We start from the raw sequence: 21,463 nt of genomic DNA, 5'->3' as shown, positions 1-21,463 counted from the left end.
TGTAATAAAGGGGTAATATATGAAAATATGCTTATGGAGTTTTCAGTTTGATGATTCTGGAATTGTGGTTCACAAGGAAAACCACTCTCTATTCTAGACAATATTAACTCTTCCCCGTATACTTCTCCAAGCAGAGTGCTAGCTTACTGTCAAAGGTTCTGAGAAGGACACTGGAGGGTCCTGATCCCATCCAAAATTTCTTTACCTTGAAGGGAAGCTGGCTTATGCCGGTTCACACTGCACCTGCAACTTTCTAGCTCAACTTTGCTGATCTGTACAACGTGGGAAGACTCTTGAGGCTTCTCCCGTGCACTTTCTTGCTTTCTCTGCCGTTCTTTTGGCAAAATACTGTTCATGCAACTGGTTCTTTTACCTTCCCATACACTGACAGTGAATGAGGCACCCTAAATTTAGGAGGCATCAGGTGGATAATTTCCTTTGTGACTTAGCTATGAGAAGAGTAATTCTTAATTCCTGCTGAAATTCATTTCTAAGAGTGATTGCTTAACTGCTTGTTCTGTCTTCCCCTTCTCTCCCTTAACTCTTCAGGACTTCAGGATGCATTTGACAGCGACTGGGAAACTGGGAAGATCACTTACAACAATTACAAAAATGGATGTGATGATGCTGTCTTGGCTTACAAACTCTTGGTACAAACAGGCAACCGAGCAAAGCCCATTGACATCAGCCAGGTACTGTATGAGAGTCCATACTGGTTTGCACAGGAATACACAAGTCATCAGGAGTAGGAGGAGGTGCAAAGGGCATGTTGTAGTCTCTTTTTTTCATCTTGATTAATTGAATGCCTGAGTTACACTTTAGTGCATGGCCTCAGTGACTGTCCTGAAGCCACTTGTTAGCTGCAGTCTGGCCTGTGTTGCAAAGTATTCACAATCCCTACTGGGAGTGCCTGCCCTTGATTGTTCCTGTTCAATATGCGTTCAGTGCTGCTCATGTGTTGGACACACTCAGTTTCCACTGAATTTTTTGTGAAAAGTGCTTTCCTGCATCCAAAGGTAGATGGAGTCTGGTCTTACGCCAGACAGAGCCAACATTAGCCTTGTTGCCCTCTGATTTGAATCAGATTGCCTTGTAGGGTTGACCTTTGCTCAGCTTTCTGCTGTGGCTTTAAATTTAGCATTTGCAATTGTTTGGTTACTTCTACCGATTTATGCAAAACATAGGATTTAAAAAACTATGTTGATAAGTAATAGTGGAAGGAAACTGAAATCATTGCATGCTATATCTTATTCTTGTTCCATGATCACTAAATACAGCTATACTGTTGTAGAACTAAGAACAGCAGTTGTTTGAGCTGCCCAAGTAAAATATGCCTGAGGTTCTTTTGCAAGGTTATCACAGCATATTTTTGCATTTGCTGTAACCATTGGTAGGTGGAAACACAAGGTTTGACTCCTTACACTAAAATTAGATTTCAAACCTCTAAGAAGAAATTCTACAATAACCTAACTTCTCCTCTCCTAAAGTCATCATTGACTCACTATGCTTTCAGGCAGAAAAATAGTCTTTCTAATGAGCTTCTTGGCAGATCTGCTTATTGTCTTTCTTTTTTTCCTGGCATTAAAGGTGACAGATTTACGGAGTACATTGTTCAAAGTTACTATGGTGTGTAAAACACACTGCTGTATAGCAACATGCAGTATGCTGTCAGGTCTGAATGAGGCTTCAGCTATGAATTAAGCAAAGAAAGGCAGTTGAAGAGAAAACCTTCAGTGAGATTTTTGTTTAGCAGAGTGTACCAGGTACGCTGTGGAACAAATGCGATTGGACTGCAGCTGCTGATATAATTTCCTGTGCCTGGGAGGGGAAAAAGTGTGGTGTACCCACAGGGGCTGAGTGCTGTACTGTGCAGTTCCAGAGACAGCTTGAAGACATACAGTTGTTGCATATCCTGTGGACTAATTGAATCCAGATCCTTGGAATCCAGCTTTTTTTTTTTAACTGCTGTCACTGTTGTTTTTCATTTCATTAAAAAGACCTGAAACTGGAGCTGAGCCAGAATTTTAAATAAACAAAACAAAAAACCGCAGTAATACTTTTCACCCAGAGAGTCCTCTGTCAGGGCTCTGGCTGTGCAGGATTTGGCTGCAGAACCCTAGAAGTGTGCCACTGCTGTTTGCCCCACAGAGGCATTTGCCCACAGTGACCCAAATAACACAGGACTCTCGTCTCCTTACTTGACGCTGGGCATTGTCTGAACACATAGGTCATAGGAGGCAAGTGTTAGCAAAATTTATACAGATGTTGTTTTATTTTTATAGCTCTCCTCCATTTACTGGGTGGCATTTCCTTCTAGTGTTAACAACAGAGGTTAACTGCACACAGACGTGTATAGGGACTCTTGCCAGGTTTTCTTTCCCTTTCTTTAAATATGTTTCTCCAACTTGGTTGTTTTTCACTCTTGGCTGCGGGCTTTCAGAATTCAGATATCAATGGTTCAGACTATTCTGGAACCATCTGCTGATTTAGTGGTTATTGTAAACATTATATGAGCACTAATTTATAACTAACCACTTTCTACTGTCACTGTAGTTTTTTATATATTTTTTTCACTGTGAAACAATAGCTTACTGATAAGTCACATCAAGTAAAGATCCATACTCTTTTGCTTTTCCTGTCCTCTATGTGTTGTGTCTCCAGGCCATTTGTCAAAGGCTTTGCAGCAGGAGGCCCAAAAGCAGCTCTCATCTGAAAGGCTTCTAATTTTTTTTTTTTCATTTTGCAGTTGACCAAACAGCGTCTGGTGGATGCAGATGGAATCATTAACCCAAATGCTTTCTACATCTACCTGACAGCCTGGGTTAGCAATGACCCTGTGGCCTATGCTGCCTCGCAAGCCAACATCCGGCCCCACCGCCCAGAGTGGGTCCATGACAAAGCAGACTACATGCCAGAAACAAGGCTGAGAAGTAAGTAGCGTTTCATCTTAATGTCTTATAGTTTATGTAAGTGCCCCCGCTCCTTCCTTCAAGAGCCAGTAACTCTGTAGTTGGCTGTTGCTGCACAGGGCTCAGAAGCGTAAACAGGACAATATATTGTGTTACCATGTAGTCTTAGGAGACCCATGCACCATTGCAAATGTGGCACCACTGCAGAGTTTTATCACGTTGAAAAATGAGGTTTATAACCATTTAAAATTACAAGAAGCATTGTTTTTTATTGACACCTGATAGTTCTGTCTGTGAGAGAAACCTGCAGATTGCATGAAATTCCTACCTGTGATTCTGAAATTTCATCCCTGAGATTATATCACACTTATCCTTAATTCTTAAGAGATTTTTAATCAAGGTAGCCGAATAGACTGAGCTACCAACACTGATATGGTACAACAGGTATTTAGGTAGAGGAACAGTTCCATTCTGTGTCATTCACTGTTTTCTTGAGCACCAATGCCAGTTTGCGTTGTGTTGCTTCAGCTTTCAATTTATTGGGAGAATTGCTAGTCGGACACCAGTAGGGAAGGGGAGAGTGCATACAGGGGAAGACTGGTGTGGGATTGGGTAACCAGCTAGCCGTGCTTCAGTGTATCCGAACCCTAGAGTTTTGTGGCAGTCAGCCAAGTCTTGTCTTAATGAAAATTTATGGTTGAGATTATAATAGGGCAAATCATGTTTAGCAAGTCAACTGAATGACCCTGCAGGGTCTGGAACACACAACGGCAGTAACAAAATGCTAGTTGTGGAAGCTTTTTTTTTTTTTCCCCTTGTCATACAGTAGACTTAGCACTACACTCAAAAAGAAGTATGGAGACTGTTCGTTTGTCAAATTATTAAAGGATAAAAAGTTCCGTATTTCCTCAGTAAACTGTTACTTTTATGGTAGGTTTTTTCCCAGTCTTTTGCATCAGTAACAGAACATGGATTTCTGAATCTGACTTTCAAAATATTGAAGGGAAATCTTAAAGACCAACCAGCTTAATTGAGCTTAATTCTTGTTTAGTTTTGTGTCTGTGGACCTCAGTTAGTCTTAGGAAAATTACCTTTGATTTCAAAGGAACTGCACTTGCATAAAAGAAGAGCATTTGGATAAAACGTTTAAGATTATGTGGTCCACTTTATATTGCAGTTAGGGATTTTTGGCTAGATATTCAGTAAAAACACTGTAGCACTGTTGATGGTTAAATACATATATTGAAATATATCTGTTAAATTATACAGAATTGCTTGGGGACTTGATGTAGACTGTGTTCATGCCATTGCACTGCATGATAAAATACAGCGATCTCCTGTATTGCCTCAGCTTTCAATTTATTGGGAAGTTTTTAAAATGTCACTTGTTCCAGGGAAGTGAAATTTAAATTCAACACCTTTAAGCATTTCGCTGTGGAGAATGAAGTGTTCTGTTAATTGTGCTCTCTGTGTATCTTCTTTCTGAACACACATTTTAACACTGCTCTCCTCTTCCTAGTTCCAGCTGCTGAGCCCATTGAATACGCTCAGTTCCCTTTCTACCTCAATGGATTGCGTGAAACTTCTGACTTTGTGGAGGCTATTGAGAAAGTGAGAGCTATCTGTAGTAACTACACCAGCCTGGGCATCGCCAGCTACCCAAATGGTTACCCATTTCTGTTTTGGGAGCAGTACCTTGGGCTTCGTCACTGGCTTCTCTTATCCATTAGTGTGGTTTTGGCTTGCACGTTTCTGGTGTGTGCCCTCTTCCTCCTAAACCCCTGGACGGCTGGGATCATTGTAAGTTTATTATAAGGGTCTTTGTTGAAGTCAAATTCCTTTCAGCATAGCTCTTGCTGTAGTCGGGAAGGTTTTGTTTATGTCTGGGCCTCTGGTGGAGTATATATATTGCATCATTCATTATATATTTATTCAACTTGAAGGGGTAGAGTTCATGCTAAAGGTACAAACCTTAATAACCTTAATCCTTTGGCCACCTTTTTTGCAGCTTTAAAGGTTTCTTATAAAGGTACATAAACTTTTGCCCTTGCTCAGATGCACACTAACATGAAAAATAAAGGCACAGAGGAAAAACTAAGAGCTTTATTAAATATTAAAGTTATTTCTAATTATTTATTCCTTCTCCCCTTTTATCAGACATAGTTATTTTTCAAGGCAGTTGCTTGTGACTAACTCGCCTGTAAATTTTCCTACTGATTTCTGAATGCAGTCTTTCTGTAAAAACTAAAATGGTTAGGTTGTACAGTACATACTGTGGAAAGAGTGTAACTGAGTGATTGAGGAGAAAGAGTCATAAAATTATAAACTGAAGAGAATACTCCTCCATGCTTTCTGCAAGGCACCATAAGCCTCTCAATAAACATTCAAGTTAAACTGAATGATGATCTTCCTATGTTTAAATTCCGTAAGCTATCATATGGTTTATAAAATGCCAGAAGTAGAAAAGCGTAAAACAGTTACTAGTTTTTGTAATATACGTTTATATGACAGGTATGTTAAAAGGTAAATGTTTAGTCTAGAATATTTTTCATAGCACTTAATCAAGCAATTTATGTTATTACTCTTGATTCATTAGCTTATAAAATCATTTATTGTAGTGCATACTTCTTTCCCCTTGGAAAAGGCGTTTATTTTCAGAGTCCATCATTGCTTTTATAAGTATGTCTATCTTGTTTTCCTGCTTGGCTTTAGCAACTTCTAAAGTTTACTCTACAGGTTTCCTCCCCTCCCTTTTCTTCAAGTTTTTTTTTTGCACAGTAGATGAAAGAAGAATAAAAGCTTTCTGTTAGATTTAACTGTTCACTTTGTCTATGTCAATCCCTCCAAGTATCTTAAAAGCTCAGAGCCCCTCTGTAACCTGAGACTCCTCAGCTGATTATGGCATTCACTTTCTTCTGGGCTTTAAACCTACTCAGAAGTCATCCTCGTTTATTGCCATTCTGCAAAAACAATTTCAACACAGGTAGTTGGTAATTACTTTTTCTGGAAGGATTGTCTGAGAAAATGGTGAAGGAGAGAATAAATGTTTTGGTATCCATGATAAGGAAGAATAAAGTGTTTTTCAGGTCACCGATAAATTGTAACCAATACAAAATCGATGCTTGGCCTGTTAACTGGTTCTTAAGAGTATAATTTAAAGTATTTTTTTTAGCAAGTCGTTGCCGTTCAGCAGAATGAAACAAGGAAAAGTGCCTTGTCTTTGGGAATACAGGATGGCTTTGAGTATGCTTTATAGTCACCATGTTGTTTTGAAATACCTTCCTCTTCTTTTGCCTAGAGTATAAGAAGTTGCTAACAGCTGTTTGAAATCATCTAGGTGGTGGTGCTGGCTCTGATGACTGTGGAGCTGTTTGGTATGATGGGTCTAATTGGAATAAAGCTGAGTGCAGTGCCTGTGGTTATCCTGATTGCTTCTGTTGGCATCGGCGTGGAATTCACTGTTCATGTTGCTTTGGTACGTAAAATCGGAAGCATTTTCAAAATATTTAAAATAAAATGGTGGCGATGATAGGACTGTGAATCCTTGCTTAGTCTTCTAAGTCATTGGCATGATTCTCAAAAGGGAATTGGTCACAGTTTTGTGTGTGTTTGTTTGTCTTGACAGACTGGAGTTCCTAGTTATTGAGTCAGTCTCTGAGGAGATGCGAGGAGATACATTACCTGTGGTATCTAGTTGTCTGAGTGATGCAAATATAAAGACAAAGCAGAGCTCTTAATGCACCTTACTTCAGTCCAGATGCTTCTGGTCCTTGTCTGCAGCCTCACTGTTGTTGCCTCAGTGCTATGTAGCTGTTGTTCTCTCTTGAATGTGGGTTCTGTATCTTGTGGAAGAGAAGCCTTTAAAGGAGATATTCAAAATCACATGTGGTGTCATTTGATCTCTCTGGACTACTAGAATTTGAATGTATTTGGATTAATTTTCCACTTGAAAAATCTGCACCTTCTTTTCAGATCCCATCAGCTATTAATAAGGGGCACAAACATGCAGTCTGTAGGAAAATAGTTTTCTGATGTGAGGTGGGGGAGCAGAAAGGGGAAAAGTATGTTTTGTATAAAGGTTTTCAGCATTTTAAATGTAGGAAAGGATGAGTGGTTAATACAATTTCACAGAGGAAGTGCTTGTAGTCTACTATAATCTCAAGTATACTAGTACTGTAGCAATCCAAAAAGAACTGAAGTAAGGGGGCTGTAAAGCGGTGGGGAGGTTGGATGGGAATGCAACAGGCCTTGTAGACTCGGAAGAAGGCTGGTAGGCTGCTAAGAGGATCTGGTGACAGTGAAAAACAGAGGATAACTATGAGGGAACTTAGCACACTGGAGATGGCCAAATACTGGGACTGTGTTGTAGGTGATGTACAGAGTTGGGACAGCGTGGAAAGAATAATTTTAAGAAAAAAAGTGGAGGTTGTAGGGTGAGGTTAAAGAGGAGCAACTGGATCTCTGGAGCTGTGACATCTTTTTTTCTGCTACTAATATGAATAAATAGTTAGGCTTTTGGTGCTAAACCTGTTCGCTGGGATTAGCAGTAGTTTGGGAAGTGTTAGGAAATAATGGTGTACATGAGGAAGAAAGAAATGACAGTTTCTTTGAATTGAAGATTCAAAACAGAAAAACTGCAATAGGAACACTTGGCTTTAAATGGGACTTTATATGTAAAGCAGAAGTCGCCTGTGGCTGAAGGTAGAATGCCTAGCAAATGGAAAACTTCGTTTTTTCAAATATAGGCTTTAAATAAAGGAATGCCTAGTAGACCTAAGATGATAGCAGCAGCACTAACCTTCACAGAACTTCCTGTATATAAACAGTCAAACCAGTGTTGCATAAACAAAAAAGGCAATGCTGGAACTGTTGATACAGAACTTAATTGGACTTGTTTAAGAGTGGTTCACAATCCACTTGTGGCTCAGTTCTGTGCTATCACTTGTGAATTGTGACCTCATGTTTTGATTGTTGCAAATAAATTCTGAATTGACACTAGACTCTTGTATTATGCATCTTTTAATTACACACACATACATAAGTTTATATAACTTGAAAATACGTTTGTCGATCAGGTCCCATAGCTCCCATTCATGTGAGTCATCTCATTGACAGCTGCCTTTACCTTGTAGGGGATTCTTTATCCATTTATGTTTATGAGAATGTAAAATGTCCTGGATATGTTAATTTTCAGTAGATGACTTTTAGTCCAACACAGAGGATTAATAGTACATGGTTTCATTACCTACAGAAGTGAGGGCTGGGAATTTCACTCCATATGTACCCTTTTTTGGTCTGTTTGTCCTGCTAAATAACTTTTTAATGTGTTGGTTGATTTTACCCCAGATTTGACAGATAAGTGAAAATATGACCCTAGAGAGGAGAGACATTCCAGGACCAAGAGGAAGATAGCTGTTTGAACTCAAATCTTAATAGACAGTAGAGAATTCACCAAAGAGAGCCCTTATAAATCATAGGAAGAATATCAGCTATGTTCTTATCATCTTAAACTGTTAAGTGGTGTACAGAGAAGACAAATCCATATGAAACAACACCATTTGAGTGTTCTTGGTGCAGCTTGTTTACTAATGAGTTGGAGCAAGGAGGACAATTCACTAACATTGTTGCTCAGACACTACCATGTTCAGCATCATTCCTGAGGCAACTCTATATGTGTAGGCTTGCTAGTTTTGAAGTAGTAGAAGCTGCAAAACAATTTTGAGTGAAACAGAAGTGTTTCAGTCTAGTGTTACTCCATACCAGTCCTTTTAAGTATGCTAACAAATTTCCGTCAGTTGGGTGCTTACTGTGTGTAACATCTGATTGTCTGGGGCTTCATACCAGTGAGAAGAAATTTACTGTACCGATGGACAGTTCCATGTACAGGGACAAAGGGACCTGATGTGCCAATGAACCATGGGTGTCACTGTGTACCCAAACTGAGGCTACCAGTCCCTGGTCTGTGACAAGTGCATGCGAAAGCCTGCATCAATACTGGCTGGTGTTACAACAAACTTTTCATGATAGTCATGGAAACCATGGCCCCACAAGAGTGAGAGAAGTAGCCCTATAATTTTGACACCTTAAGTGCTTTAACTATGAAATTAATTATTTGAAGGTGGACATAAGCAAAGCTGGAGACAAAAGCCTACTCATACAAGCAGGCATTGTTTCCAAAATTATTTGTATGGTCTGACTCTGTAATCAGTGCCTTCTCTGGCTGTGTGACTTCAGCAGCAGGTTTGTTGTATGGCTGCAGAATCAGGCCTTCTCTTGAAGATTAGCCAGCTACAGAGATACTTTCATAAACTACAGTTTGAAGTAAATAACTGGTGGAAAACTGTGCATGCTATGAGAGAGACTATTTGGAAGGTTGTATGCAGCTGTCTAGTGAAATGCATTTCATTGTTTTACAGGCATTTTTAACTGCCATAGGAGACAGAAACCATAGGGCTGTCCTTGCACTGGAACACATGTTTGCACCAGTGCTGGATGGGGCTGTGTCCACTCTGCTTGGAGTGTTAATGCTTGCAGGATCGGAGTTTGATTTTATTGTCAGGTAAAGCATTTGTGTGTGTCTTGATTTTCCTTTTAAAATAAAAATAAGTATGCTTTTAATTTTTAGTCACTTCAGTGTATCTGTCATTTTATTACTATGCATGGTGTGTCAAGCATGCTTACGTCATGGTCCTGCTTTCCCTCTGTTTTATTAACTCCTTGTTACATGCTAGGTGCAGTAATGTTTCCATTGCTGGTATTAGAATCTGTTCCAGGAAAATCTGACACCCAGCATGAAAGAACACAAAAGTGGCCCTCTTTAGCAAAGTTTGCTAATTCTGGGTTTGGTTCAATTCAAAGCATCTAGTATTGTCTGGTATTAGCTGCATTTGACCTTTAGCCTTCAGGTCCTCCAGATGTCTTCTGTGCACAACAATTTTTGTGTAAATGACACAGGAACTCACAAACATGCTGCAACTGTGCTGCAAGTGACTCTGTCTGGGCCCTCTCCTTCTGTTCGTTACGTGAGGTTTACAGCAATGTGTAACAGGGAGTGGGAAAAAATCCCTGTTTGGGAGCTGGGGAACCATAAGTATGAACACAGAACTTCATATTAAAATTTTGTAAAGCAAAGCCTGAAGGCCCTTCTGTTCAGAACTCCACAGGCAGACTCTTTCTTGTGAATGTAATTAAGAATGTGAATTCATCAACTATGAGAGGAAAGCAAGTTTTCAGTTGAGAGGAATTTGAGAAGTGCAGTGAAACAGATTCTATTCTATTCCAAACAACCTGTGGAGCTCTGCAAAAAGGCAGATCTTAGAAGTAACACAGGTTCTTTGTGGCAAACATGCATTAAAAAAAAAAATCCAAGCCATAAAATGGAACTGAGGTAGAACTGGGCCAAATAAAAATGTTCTGAAAGATGACTTAACTACTTAGGTAGACATAAGCTGGATAGATAACTACAGGTAGCTGACATGCATTTGACAATAAGAACAACAAAATGTCAGAGGCAGGAACTGAGAGAATGGTTGCTACATCTCATCAAGATTTGTTGTTTATGTATGTAAGAGATTTGAACAAAGCAAGCAGTTTGCAGTTAGACCTCATGAAACCTACAGATACACAGATATTACATGCCCCAAAATAGAACTTGTATTTTTTCCCAAGTCAATATTTTTTACTTTATTGTTGTTGAAGAAATGAGGTAGAATTATTCTTTTAGTACCAGATCTTGTACGACTTGGAACACTTTGACATATAGATTACTTGTACATATAACCTAAATTTATACGAGTACATTTGGTGTGCTACTTTCCTACTTAACAGATGAGATTTTGGCAAGCATATTTTTGTGTCATAGCAAATGGAAGATTGTAGCAGCCCTCCACACCAAATTTGGATTGGATGTTCTCTCAGTTTATAAAATGAACTTTTAAACTTCTGTTATTTTACTTTTTTTGGCCATTGGTTTCTCATTTGCTAGCATAATGTGACTTTAGTTTGCCTTGTTTAAAAAGAAAATAAAATAAACTATGGGAGCCTTAGCATTGTTATAGTGGGTGAAGAAGATCCCAAACTTCCGGAAAGCGATAGATTAGTCCAACAATGTGGAAGATTAAGTAAATTAAGAGACATTGTATACACCAAGTGGTCATAGCTATAATCCTCCTGTTTATCCTAGTGTTAGATGGATGAGATGCAAATGTTTTTAATGCCTGTTGTTGATCTCTGTCCCAATATAAAGTTCTGGTGGTTTATGTTAGTAAGTAGATTGGCTTGCTGATTTTTGCTAATGCAGATCAGAAATTCCCGAATGTTTACAACAGCAGGATATTTGCAGTTTTACAGGAGTCTGATATTATTTGATCAGATGTGAAAACAGTGAGGCAGTAAAGTTTGTTGCCAGCTAGACAATGTAATCAGCAGCCCAATTAGGAGCAAACTTGCCCTCCGTTCTTCTCCTTTGCCTTCTCCTCCAGGAATTTACCAAGTCTGAGTCCTTGAAATCGTTAGTTACAATGCAGCCTTAAGTTTAGTCTGAGCCCCAGCTGTGCCGAATACCAACTAGCAAGGCTTTCCTTTTACTGACAGGTTTACCTTGGTATTCATGAAGGATCCCAGACCTTAGCCCTCGGTGGTGGGAAAGGACAACCACTTGTGCACTTTCCTCTTCTTCCATAGTGCTTCAGCCTTTATGTTTGAATTGGCTGACGCAAAACAAGAGTATTCAGAGATGCTAAATTGTTCAACAAAAGATTAGCCTGCAATGCAGCTCTGCCATTGTGGAGTGCTCTTACTCAGTACAATGCTGAAGCTTGCTATAGAATGGGCAGCATTTTCTTTGCAGAAAGCAGGTTCCTGTGTTGTAAAAAGGTTGCGATTCAAGCTATTTGGTGAAACTGCAACTCACAGTATTCTAGGCAGAAAGTTGTGATTAATGAACAGCAAGGGAAACCCTTACCTGATACACTGGAGATTTAATTAGAGGTTCTGCTGTAAGATGCAGAAGCATTTCACAGTGGATTAGCTGCTGGGAGAAGAGGGCTTCTTTTCCTCCTAGGCTAAATTGTTTAAATTCTACACCCTTCACTTCATTTGTTTGCTTCTGCTGGGTTTTCACTAATGGGGGCCCCTTTTCATTGTATTTGTGCTTTCAATCCATTCAGCTATTCACTGCACATTCCATATTTTTGTGTTTGTGTAACACATTCATAGATAACATTACATGCTTCCAGATTCTGGGAAATTAACAAATGTAATTTTTTTATTCCCTTTATCAACTAACCTTTGGGTTGTGGAATGTAGCTTCTCTAATTCACAAGGTAAAAACCCCTATATCTATATATAGAAAGTTATATATTTATTTGGTACTATGTTAGTAATATTTTAGATTTATTTTAGTTTATGTATTGTTTTAAGTTATTTAGGAGTATTTTGTAATTCCTTATTTCTAACAATATTTGTGGCTGTTCTCTCTCTCAAACCTCTTAAATGGCACTTCAGGTATTTCTTTGCTGTTTTGGCAATCTTAACCGTTCTGGGAGTTCTCAATGGATTGGTGCTGCTTCCTGTTCTTCTTTCATTCTTTGGACCGTACCCCGAGGTCAGTAAAATTAATGGTGAACAGAAGAAATAATGCTATCTCTGCACCCTGCTCCACCCTACCCCCACTCTCTCCCCCTGCCCCAGTCACCTCCCTTTTTTAGAAGCTGTTTATGTTTTGAGTTCCCCTGGATTTTTTTTAGTTTTTAAGTTTCTTGCTCTGGGTGGGTTTTTTTTCTTCTTTATTAAATGTGCTATTATATAGTTTATATTCTTCTGCTTATATTTTTAAAGTGTTTTTATAAGTGTCGTTTTAGAGGCTGCAATCAGCAAACCTGATACAAGTGTAGGGGTTTTTATGCTTTTAAAAGCACAATGTAATATGCAGACTAGTCTGTAAAATAAGGATTTCACCCAATATTTCACAAAAGGCAGTTCGTTTTGCACACATTCCTTCTTCTTTCCTACCTCACTGCCTCTTTTGCTTTCCTCAAAATATTGAACTGAGCAGACCACCAGGAAGGCCTGTGTGGACCAACATACACCAGTGGTGGTCCACAGACCATGCCTTGATAACCATGACCGGTCTGCCAGGAGGTCCCCCCTGGCCAGTTGCCCTTCCGTGCAGCATGCTCTTGGCTCAAGCAACATTTTTGATGGGTGGAAGGCTTCACTTTGATGTTGATGACTTTAGAGTATAAAGCCAAAATCGAGCGAAAAAGGATTCACAGATACCAAATTTGTATTTGGTTGATGATTATTCATTACCTACTCTGTAGTTAACAATATTACTGTGTTATGTAGGACTGTCTTTATCACATATTAGTACAGTCAGTTTGCTGTGCTTCTTGTTTGTGTGTGAGTGTGTGTGTGTGTGTGTGTTTGTGTGTTCAAGAATAAAACACAAGGTACATATACAGCACTAGTAATATTTCAGAAGTATTTATTTTTTAGTATTAGTAAAATAGTTTTGACCAGTGTGTCATGTTTTGTATTCCTGACAGTATACGTGTCCTGTGCATGTTGTTACCACATATGTCACTGTTATGTGTGTGTCCATCTCTCTTTGCAAATAAACACTGTACCATACTATACATACATATTTGTGGTGATTTTATGAAATGGCTCTTAATGTACACTGAAGGAGGATGGAAGTCCATGTACTGTTTTTATATTTTTAAGTGCAAGTGCATGCACACATGTGCACACACACATACGTGGACTTCCTGAGACAGTGATACCCAGAAGAATCTGTGTAATTCTGTTTACATGCATGTGCACAGATGGAGATCCTGTCTCTCTTTCTTTCCTTAATTTTTTCAGTTCAGTATAAATGTTCATCAGAAAACTGATGCTAAGGTCCTTGTCATGTGGGAGGGTGCATTTGGCAGAAGGGCATCAGTCTCAAGCACTAATGATTAAAAGGCTAATGCTAATTGAAAGTTATTGAATGCATTGTTATTATCAGGTTTCTCCAGCCAATGGACGAAACAGATTGCCCACACCATCTCCTGAGCCGCCCCCCAGCATCGTGAGGTTTGCGCTGCCGCCTGGGCACACAAATAATGGCTCAGATTCCTCTGATTCAGAGTACAGCTCTCAAACCACAGTGTCGGGCATCAGTGAAGAGCTTCATCAGTATGAGGCCACCCAAGGCTCTGGGGCACCTGTTCATCAAGTTATAGTGGAAGCCACTGAGAATCCTGTCTTTGCGAGATCCACTGTAAGTAGCTCGTATACTGACTGCCAGGAGAGCAAGAAGAGTGTTTGGTTTTTTTAAATTTAGATCTCTTTATTTTTGTGGAAAGCTTTTCCATATTTCTGGCTGGTAATGCTTTGTGAGTTTGTGCCAAAACTTGTAAGCAGGGAGTGAAGGCTTTCCTCATCCTCTCCTTTAGAATCAAGTCGGGGCTAAAATGGTGATATGAAAGCAGAGGTCTTTGGCATGTGTAATTGCTATTACATCGTATTGACATCAGCCACAAGAGAGAGCTCTCGGTCTGTTTGTTGACTGTTCTCAGAGATCAGGGTGAGATTAAAAGAACTCTTCCACGCAGCTTCTTGTGGTTCACCATCCTTTATGCCTCACTCTGACAGCTTATTCTGGGGAAAAAGATTCATAGAGCCAGAAGAGAAATTTCAGGGTTGTACCAAATCTTGGGCCTGTTGCATCTTGCTACTGGGTTGGCACAACTGTGATTTCAAAGGAAAGTGAAAAAGCTCTGTCTCCTACCCCTGCTGATGCTGCATGCTGAGCTGCAATGCGGATCTGTTTTTGTTCAGCAGAGGCCTAGAAATAGGTACAAGCACAGCCACATTTGAAGTTGGTCACGGTTTGTTGACTGATGTGGCCGCTGCGCTTCACGCTTTTTACAGAAATCAGAAAACAGATTCCTACAGTCTATACAAACTACCCTACCAACATCCTGTGTATGAACCCTGCATGGAATAGAGCTTTTTGCAACTGCCTGCAATTCTGCTTGTTGAACGAGTTAAGATCAAGTGCTTGTTACCCGTTCCTTTGAAAAGAGGGACCAGTGTGTAGGAATTTTACAATAATGTTTTCAGCTGTCATCCTGTGTTTTTCTGAGGGCAGGCTTTCCAGGTTTTAATAACTTCAGATAATGACTATCTGGAAAAAGCAAATATTACCAGACTCCAGAACCTTACCTTTGTGAAGTTAGAGCCAGGACAGCATTATTATAACTGTTCTCAGCATAAAATATAAGCGAGCATAGTATTTGTTTGCCTCACTTTGTGAGAGGCATAACCATACATCTCTCTTTCAGGTGGTTCAGCCAGAGACAAGGTATCAGTCAACTCCCAGATCACAATTGAATCCAGTGTCCAGCACGCAGCAGGCGTCGCGTCAGGGCAGACAACCCAAACGGGAAGCAAGGGAAGGTCTGCGGCCACCTCCTTATCGCCCTCGCAGGGACGCTTTTGAAATTTCTACTGAAGGGCATTCGGGACCCGGCAATAGGGATCGCTTGGGCCACAGGGCACGTTCTCACAATGTGAGAAGCCCAGCGTTCAGCGCCGCGGGCGCCACAGGACCAGCGTATTGCCAGCCCATCACTACTGTGACTGCCTCAGCTTCAGTGACTGTTGCTGTCCACCCTGCTGTGCACAGCCACGGCTCTCGGGGAGGGAGCTTTCCATCCTACGAGGGATACCATGAAGCTGACCATGGGCCATTTGAGGACCCCCATGTACCTTTCAATGTGCGATGTGAAAGAAGAAATTCTAAAGTAGAAGTTATAGAACTGCAAGATGTTGAATGTGAGGAAAGGATACCTGGCAACAGCTCACAGTAAGGTAGGTCCTCTCCTGTAGCTGCAAGCCTTGCCTGTGCCAGGCAATGGTGTGATTGAAAGAAAGGGGAAAGAAAAAATTTCTCTGACGTGCTTTTCCGTCAGGTATGTTTACTTATTCGTCCCTGATCATCTTAAATCTGCTGACTATGAATATAGTGCATTTTGCACTAGAAATCAGGTTGGATAAGATAGTACTTTCCAGTGCTGAAAAGTTATAGTGGGTTCAGACATTAACTACTTCCAAGAGCCTTGCAAAGTGGGTAAGTACCTGGTACAATCCCAGCTTACCAGATGAGGAAAATGAAGCGAAGATGTTGTGTAACATCTTCAAAGCTGTGCAACTACATTTATTTTTGATAGTCTTGCCTTCTGTTCCCTGAATCAGGCACATTCTAAGACATCATGCAGAATGACTTTGACTAGGGGAGTGTAAAATTGCCAGCTACTTTGAGTTGTACTTTCTTGAATAAAACTCTGTGAAAGATATTTGAAGGCATAGTGGGGACTGAATGCCTCTGGACGACAGGCTGACTGAGAGGTGGCAAGGTCTCACCATGCCTAGTGTACTGCTGCATGGTGGAGTGTCCCCTGCGCTTTTGGGCCTTTCAGAGACGCACCCAGCGAACTCATGCACTGAAGGAGTCCTTAGGCCAATCTCTCCCTTGTCATGGGCAGCTGCAGTGCCTGTTGCAGATCTGTGCAGGGTAGAGCTGACCTAGCAGGGGAACTCTTGTCAGACTTGATACCTAAATCATTGTCTGTTTTCAGGCTGGTGAGGGAAGGTTACAGGAAACTGTGCTCTTTAGAGCAGATGGGATATTTTAGCAGATGTTTGGGGAAGAATAAAGCTGTTTGTTTGCTTGAAAATTTTCTATTAAGTTTATAGGGAATACAGTAAAGGGGAGAAACTAGTTGAGATTTTACTCTGATAGCTTTTGGGGGCTTGTGCCTGAAAAAACATTTCTCACTATTCTAATGTTTTTTCTCTTTTTGGGGAAAAGAGGAAGTGTTAAAACAGTTACTTAGATGTGGATCCTTGTTTTCTGCCTTTGCTTTTCAGAGCTTTTCAGTGACAGGCACTAGTTTGACCAGAGCAAACCCTTCTATTGTGCTTGTAGGACTATTTTAGATGTATGCATGCACATGCACCTTCACACACACACACACACACACGCACACACACAGTTTTGATGGAAGTTTTTGGATGACTCACAATGAAATTGCCTTCCAGTTTATAAAAAGTCTCTCCAAACATCTCAAAGTGCAAATAGACATCAATGCCTTCAGCCTCGCAGTCTAGAAACATGGCAAGTAATAGTATCCTCAGAGTAGGGAAGTACTGGTGCTTGGCTTTTTCAGGCTGAACTGCATGGTGATAGGAGATTCTTTACTGTGTGCACAGTTTGATGTATAGTATTTCTCCTTGAAGTGTTCATTGGTTTTGACTGAATTCATTGCAGGAATCTAAAGCTGGAAACTCAGAAATTAAAGCATCCACATTTTTTTATTTAGCATCAGTATTTCTTTACTGCAAAATTTATGACTTAGGTGAAAGCAGAGCCCATGTTTCCTGACTGCAAACTGTAGCCACAAGAATCATGAAATGAGTTTTGGATTAACTCGATTTGTTTGTTTTTCTTGAACTTTAATGAATGTTTGTTTTTCTTCTTTCTTTATTTGTAAAGGGTAATAACTGAAGCAAAGAAGAGGCCAAAGATGGAAAACTGTATTTCCAGAACTGCTTGAAGAGAACAACTGCTTGAAGTTGTAGAAGAGGACATGCTGCATCAGGACAACAGTTCTCTGTTACTGTAACCTATTGTATTATTTTGTTAAATATTTCTTTACGTATTTAAAAGATGTACACATATGTAATATACAAATGAACAATGTAAAGTAGTATAATCTGGAGTCATTTGCCTTTGGGCAATAGAATGGGGACAATATTGTGTGCGCTTTGTACTTTTTGTACATTGATCTCTGTGCCACAACTAAGCTTAATCTAGTTCTAAATTTCAGCATAAGTTGCTGCTGCTTAAATATTGTATAATTTACTTGTATAATTCTATGCAAATATTGCTTATGTAATAGGGTTTTTTTAAAGGTACGTGTCTGTTTAAAATATTTTAAATTTGCATATCACAACCCTGTGGTAGTATGAAATGTTACTGTTAACTTTCAAACACGCTATGCGTGATAATTTTAAAAATAAGCAGATATGAAGAAAAGCAAGTTAATCTGGGAGGCTTAAATAGATTTAGCTATGTGCAGGTTTTGTTTTGCTGTGTGTATCCATGTGTGCATCTGGAAGCCTGCATGCTTTTGTCTGTATGTTCTTGGTGTACTGTAGTTTCTCTTTTACTGTATGGTAACACTTAGTGGGCTTAGAAACCCACTGATGCTGATGTGAGTCTGGCTTTCCCTGTTAGTAGGCACTAGTGAAAACTGTGTTGGTGTTTACCAACGTGTACCATTGACTGCCATCATCAAAGGCCCAACTAAAATAGAAGACAGGGAGTCAGGGTTTGGGATTGTGGTTCAGTTTCCCACACTCTTAATGACTTGGTTCACATGACTTGAGTCAAGTCGCTTGACAGCCCCTGCCTCAGTTTCTCATTTCATAAAATGGGTACCATTACACTTACCTACCTCCCAGGAATGTTGTGAGGCTTAATTACTGTTTGTGCAGTGCTTTGATTTTTTTTTTTTTTTTTTGCAAAAGGTGCCAGGTAAGTGCAAACACTATAACCATTAATTTTTCACTTCCAAAGGTGCTGGATATTGAGAGGTGCTGGTGGTTATAGAAATTCAATGAGCATATGCCTATTTTGGTGTTGATACTGTTTAACTATGAGTGGCATTAGAAGCTGGGTAATTGAGCTGTTTAAAGGTGAGCCACAGCTCAGCATTGAAAGCAGTATCTTTGGTCTCATTATTTTCATGGCAGGAAGGAAGTTAATAGCGATAAAATTCAAATGGAAGGATAAAAAAATTCTGTTTTCACTTTTAAAATATAAATGGCTTTCTGATTGGTCCAGGACTGTAATGACAGATATGGCCTGCGGTGTCTTTTCTCTGTTGTTTGTATTTTCCAATGCTGCATTGGCACTTTTATTTAAAACAGCTAAACTGGGATCTCTTTGCGAAACTAATTTAGCTTTTTGTATTATTATTTTTAAACTAAAGGGGATTGTTGCAGGTGAAGGGTCTGAAAAAAACACTACAATCTGTATTCCAGTGGTAAACAAACCCTAAGAAAGGAGAACCTTAATTTAAAATAATAGAACAAAAGTTTTGATTATCTCTGCCTTCTTCTTTCTTCATCTTTTTTCTGCCCTTCTCCAAGCTGTTTTTTAGAGCAGGTAGATGTTCAGTCGTGTATTCAGAGCCAAACAAACACAAACAATATTCAGTTTCTAAACACAGTACTGTTGGGGATTTTCTTTAACTATAATGCCTGAACAGCAGTGGCCAATTCTTTGATGGGAAAGTGTTTTTCTCCAGTGGCTTCAGGGAGTCTATCTTTGCCCACAGACCTTGCCAGCATAACGAATGGGGATAATTAGAATGCACAAATTTCCATGCCTTTTTTGCTCACTTGAAAACACTTTGATATGAGGCACTTGTTTACAGATCTCCAATGTGAACGCTCAAAGAGCAGGTGGCGAGAGCCTGGTGTCATTTCCGTGACACACGAGCTACTGTTCCGGTGCACACGAAGGGTTAATGTCGCAGCTGCCCACTGGTCCAGTTCACTGTCTGACATGAAAACTCTTAATGACAAAAAGGCGAGGGGCCCCGATTTAGCACTAGCAGCGTAGTGACCTCTGATCGTACGAAGTCTGCAGCAGAACCGTATGATCCTAATTGGGAGCTCCCTCCAGCCGCCGAGCGTGTGCGCGCTCCTGTCAGAGGTCGGTGGGGCTCCCACCGACACCTCCGCCACCATCCCTGTGGCTGCCTTGCTCCCTCCTCTTCCTCGGGAGGGATGAGGGGGCCAGGGCAGCCGCCGTGCCTCCCACCTGCCCCTGCCCGAGTCCTCCTGCCTGCTCCTGTGTGGGTGAGCTGTCTGCTGCTTCGTGCACAATGGGGACCTTCGTCTCCCACAGTCACATTGGCAAGGGGAGAACTCGGTGGCTGGCAACATTTGTTTTGTTTTGGTTTTTAACTTTTTTAATCATGGGTGATATTTATATTTTTGTATCATAAGAATGTTTTCTTACAGTATTTGTCATGCCAGTTTATAACAAACAAGATGCAGGGATTTTATTTCTATTGGAAACACTATTACAGCTATGTTTTTACTGTTTAATGGATTTTTATTTGTATAGAGTGCTTACTAATGTTAAATAGGAAAGAGTATATAACATTTACATTAAGGACTCGTCATAGCTTTTAGTGTAAGGAGTTAAAAGGAATAAAATATTCAAACTGGGTCTCATTGCCTGCCTGTTTGGGTAGGAGTGAGTTTGTGTCATTTCAGTTACAAAGATAAAATTATGCCATATAATTTATTTATATGAAAATTTATTTTTGTAGTGTACATAGTAGTCATCAAGTCTTTTGACAGAAGTATATTTTTAAAGAGTTTATATGTAATGATGATACCATTATGTTTTGGAACACTGCTGAGATACAATTACGGTGCACACTTTTCCTTGTAAACCCCTGGCAGAAAAGAAAGTGTTTAACAGTGTTAAGAGAGAAAGAGAGTGTGACTATTCATACAATTCTGAACTGTGTTTTAGTTACCATTTGTGATCTAATGTGGTTCTCATTTTAAACTTTGAATGGAAATTGTACAAACTCTCTAAATATTAATGTTCAAACACTGATAGAAATTCTAACATGAATAAAAAAATATTATAACTTACTGGCTACAGTTTTGGTTGTTTATAGACTGCTGCTTCATGGTCAGCTGTGCAGGTACAACCACGCAATCATGCTGATTTGGAGCATGAATTTCATGTATGTGGGATGTTTGGGAGATTCACATTTTGGAGCAGGAGCAACTTCTAAAGTCCTGTTTAAATTGTAATATGCTGGTGCTTTTGTCTGGTGATTCTGTTGCTCATGCCCTGTTATGTCTCAGGTGACAGGTTTAGGACTGGATTATACATTTCATTCTCACTCTGAATGAAGCATTTTGTGTAGACATTTAGCCCTTGGATAAAGCAGTTTATGTACAGGTTATTTCTGCTTAGAAATTGAAGGAAACTCTTTGCCTTTTTCCATCTTTGTGGTTGCTACCTAAATTGGATTAGAGAAATAGTCTGGTTTTTCCCACTTTGTGGAACAAAAAGCAGCTAAAAGTGGAGTTACGAAAATGACAGCGTTCCCTAAGAAGGGACACTCTTGACAAAACTCCTTCTGAGGAGATTGGCAGCACCTGCAAACTGGGACACAGGTCCCCTTGTCCCACCGAGCGGGGTGAAGGTTCCAGGTAGCAACATCTGCCTGAAGTCACCTGCATTGTAAACCTCAGCACAGTTCGTCCTATGCAAACAGCCCCTGCTCAGCATCCACCAAGGCGCCACAGAGCCAACAATCCTTTACTTCAGCCTATAACCCTTAGGTGATTTTTTTTCATGAGCCTTCTAAATTTCTCAATAAATAAAAAGCCCAAACATGTCTTGGGATAATTTATAATTCAGCTTCTGCTTTTTGTGGTCAGAGGAAATACAACTTGGATGT

General features: G+C 40.0%; 1 protein-coding gene across 4 annotated transcripts in view; it reads left to right on the top strand.

The window, feature by feature from the left end:
* Positions 1-20,642, top strand: part of PTCH1 (patched 1) — a 74,085-nt gene extending 53,443 nt beyond the window's left edge. For 3 of the 4 annotated variants that reach the window (XM_065860714.2, XM_065860713.2, XM_071802797.1), the window contains 9 exons: positions 550-692; positions 2,747-2,930; positions 4,429-4,709; positions 6,247-6,384; positions 9,326-9,468; positions 12,414-12,513; positions 13,921-14,175; positions 15,242-15,770; positions 17,455-20,642. In XM_065860714.2, the coding sequence (XP_065716786.1) occupies positions 550-692; positions 2,747-2,930; positions 4,429-4,709; positions 6,247-6,384; positions 9,326-9,468; positions 12,414-12,513; positions 13,921-14,175; positions 15,242-15,769 (1,772 nt within the window). In that variant the 3' untranslated portion in view covers position 15,770; positions 17,455-20,642. Of the gene's footprint in view, positions 1-549; positions 693-2,746; positions 2,931-4,428; positions 4,710-6,246; positions 6,385-9,325; positions 9,469-12,215; positions 12,233-12,413; positions 12,514-13,920; positions 14,176-15,241; positions 15,771-17,454 lie in introns of those variants that run through there. The other variant, XR_011736718.1, reaches the window with a different exon arrangement.
* The last annotated feature ends 821 nt before the right edge of the window (positions 20,643-21,463 follow it).

This window comes from Patagioenas fasciata, chromosome Z, assembly GCF_037038585.1.
Source record: "Patagioenas fasciata isolate bPatFas1 chromosome Z, bPatFas1.hap1, whole genome shotgun sequence".
Lineage (NCBI taxonomy): Eukaryota > Metazoa > Chordata > Aves > Columbiformes > Columbidae > Patagioenas > Patagioenas fasciata.
This window is presented reverse-complemented; position numbering and strand designations above follow the sequence as displayed.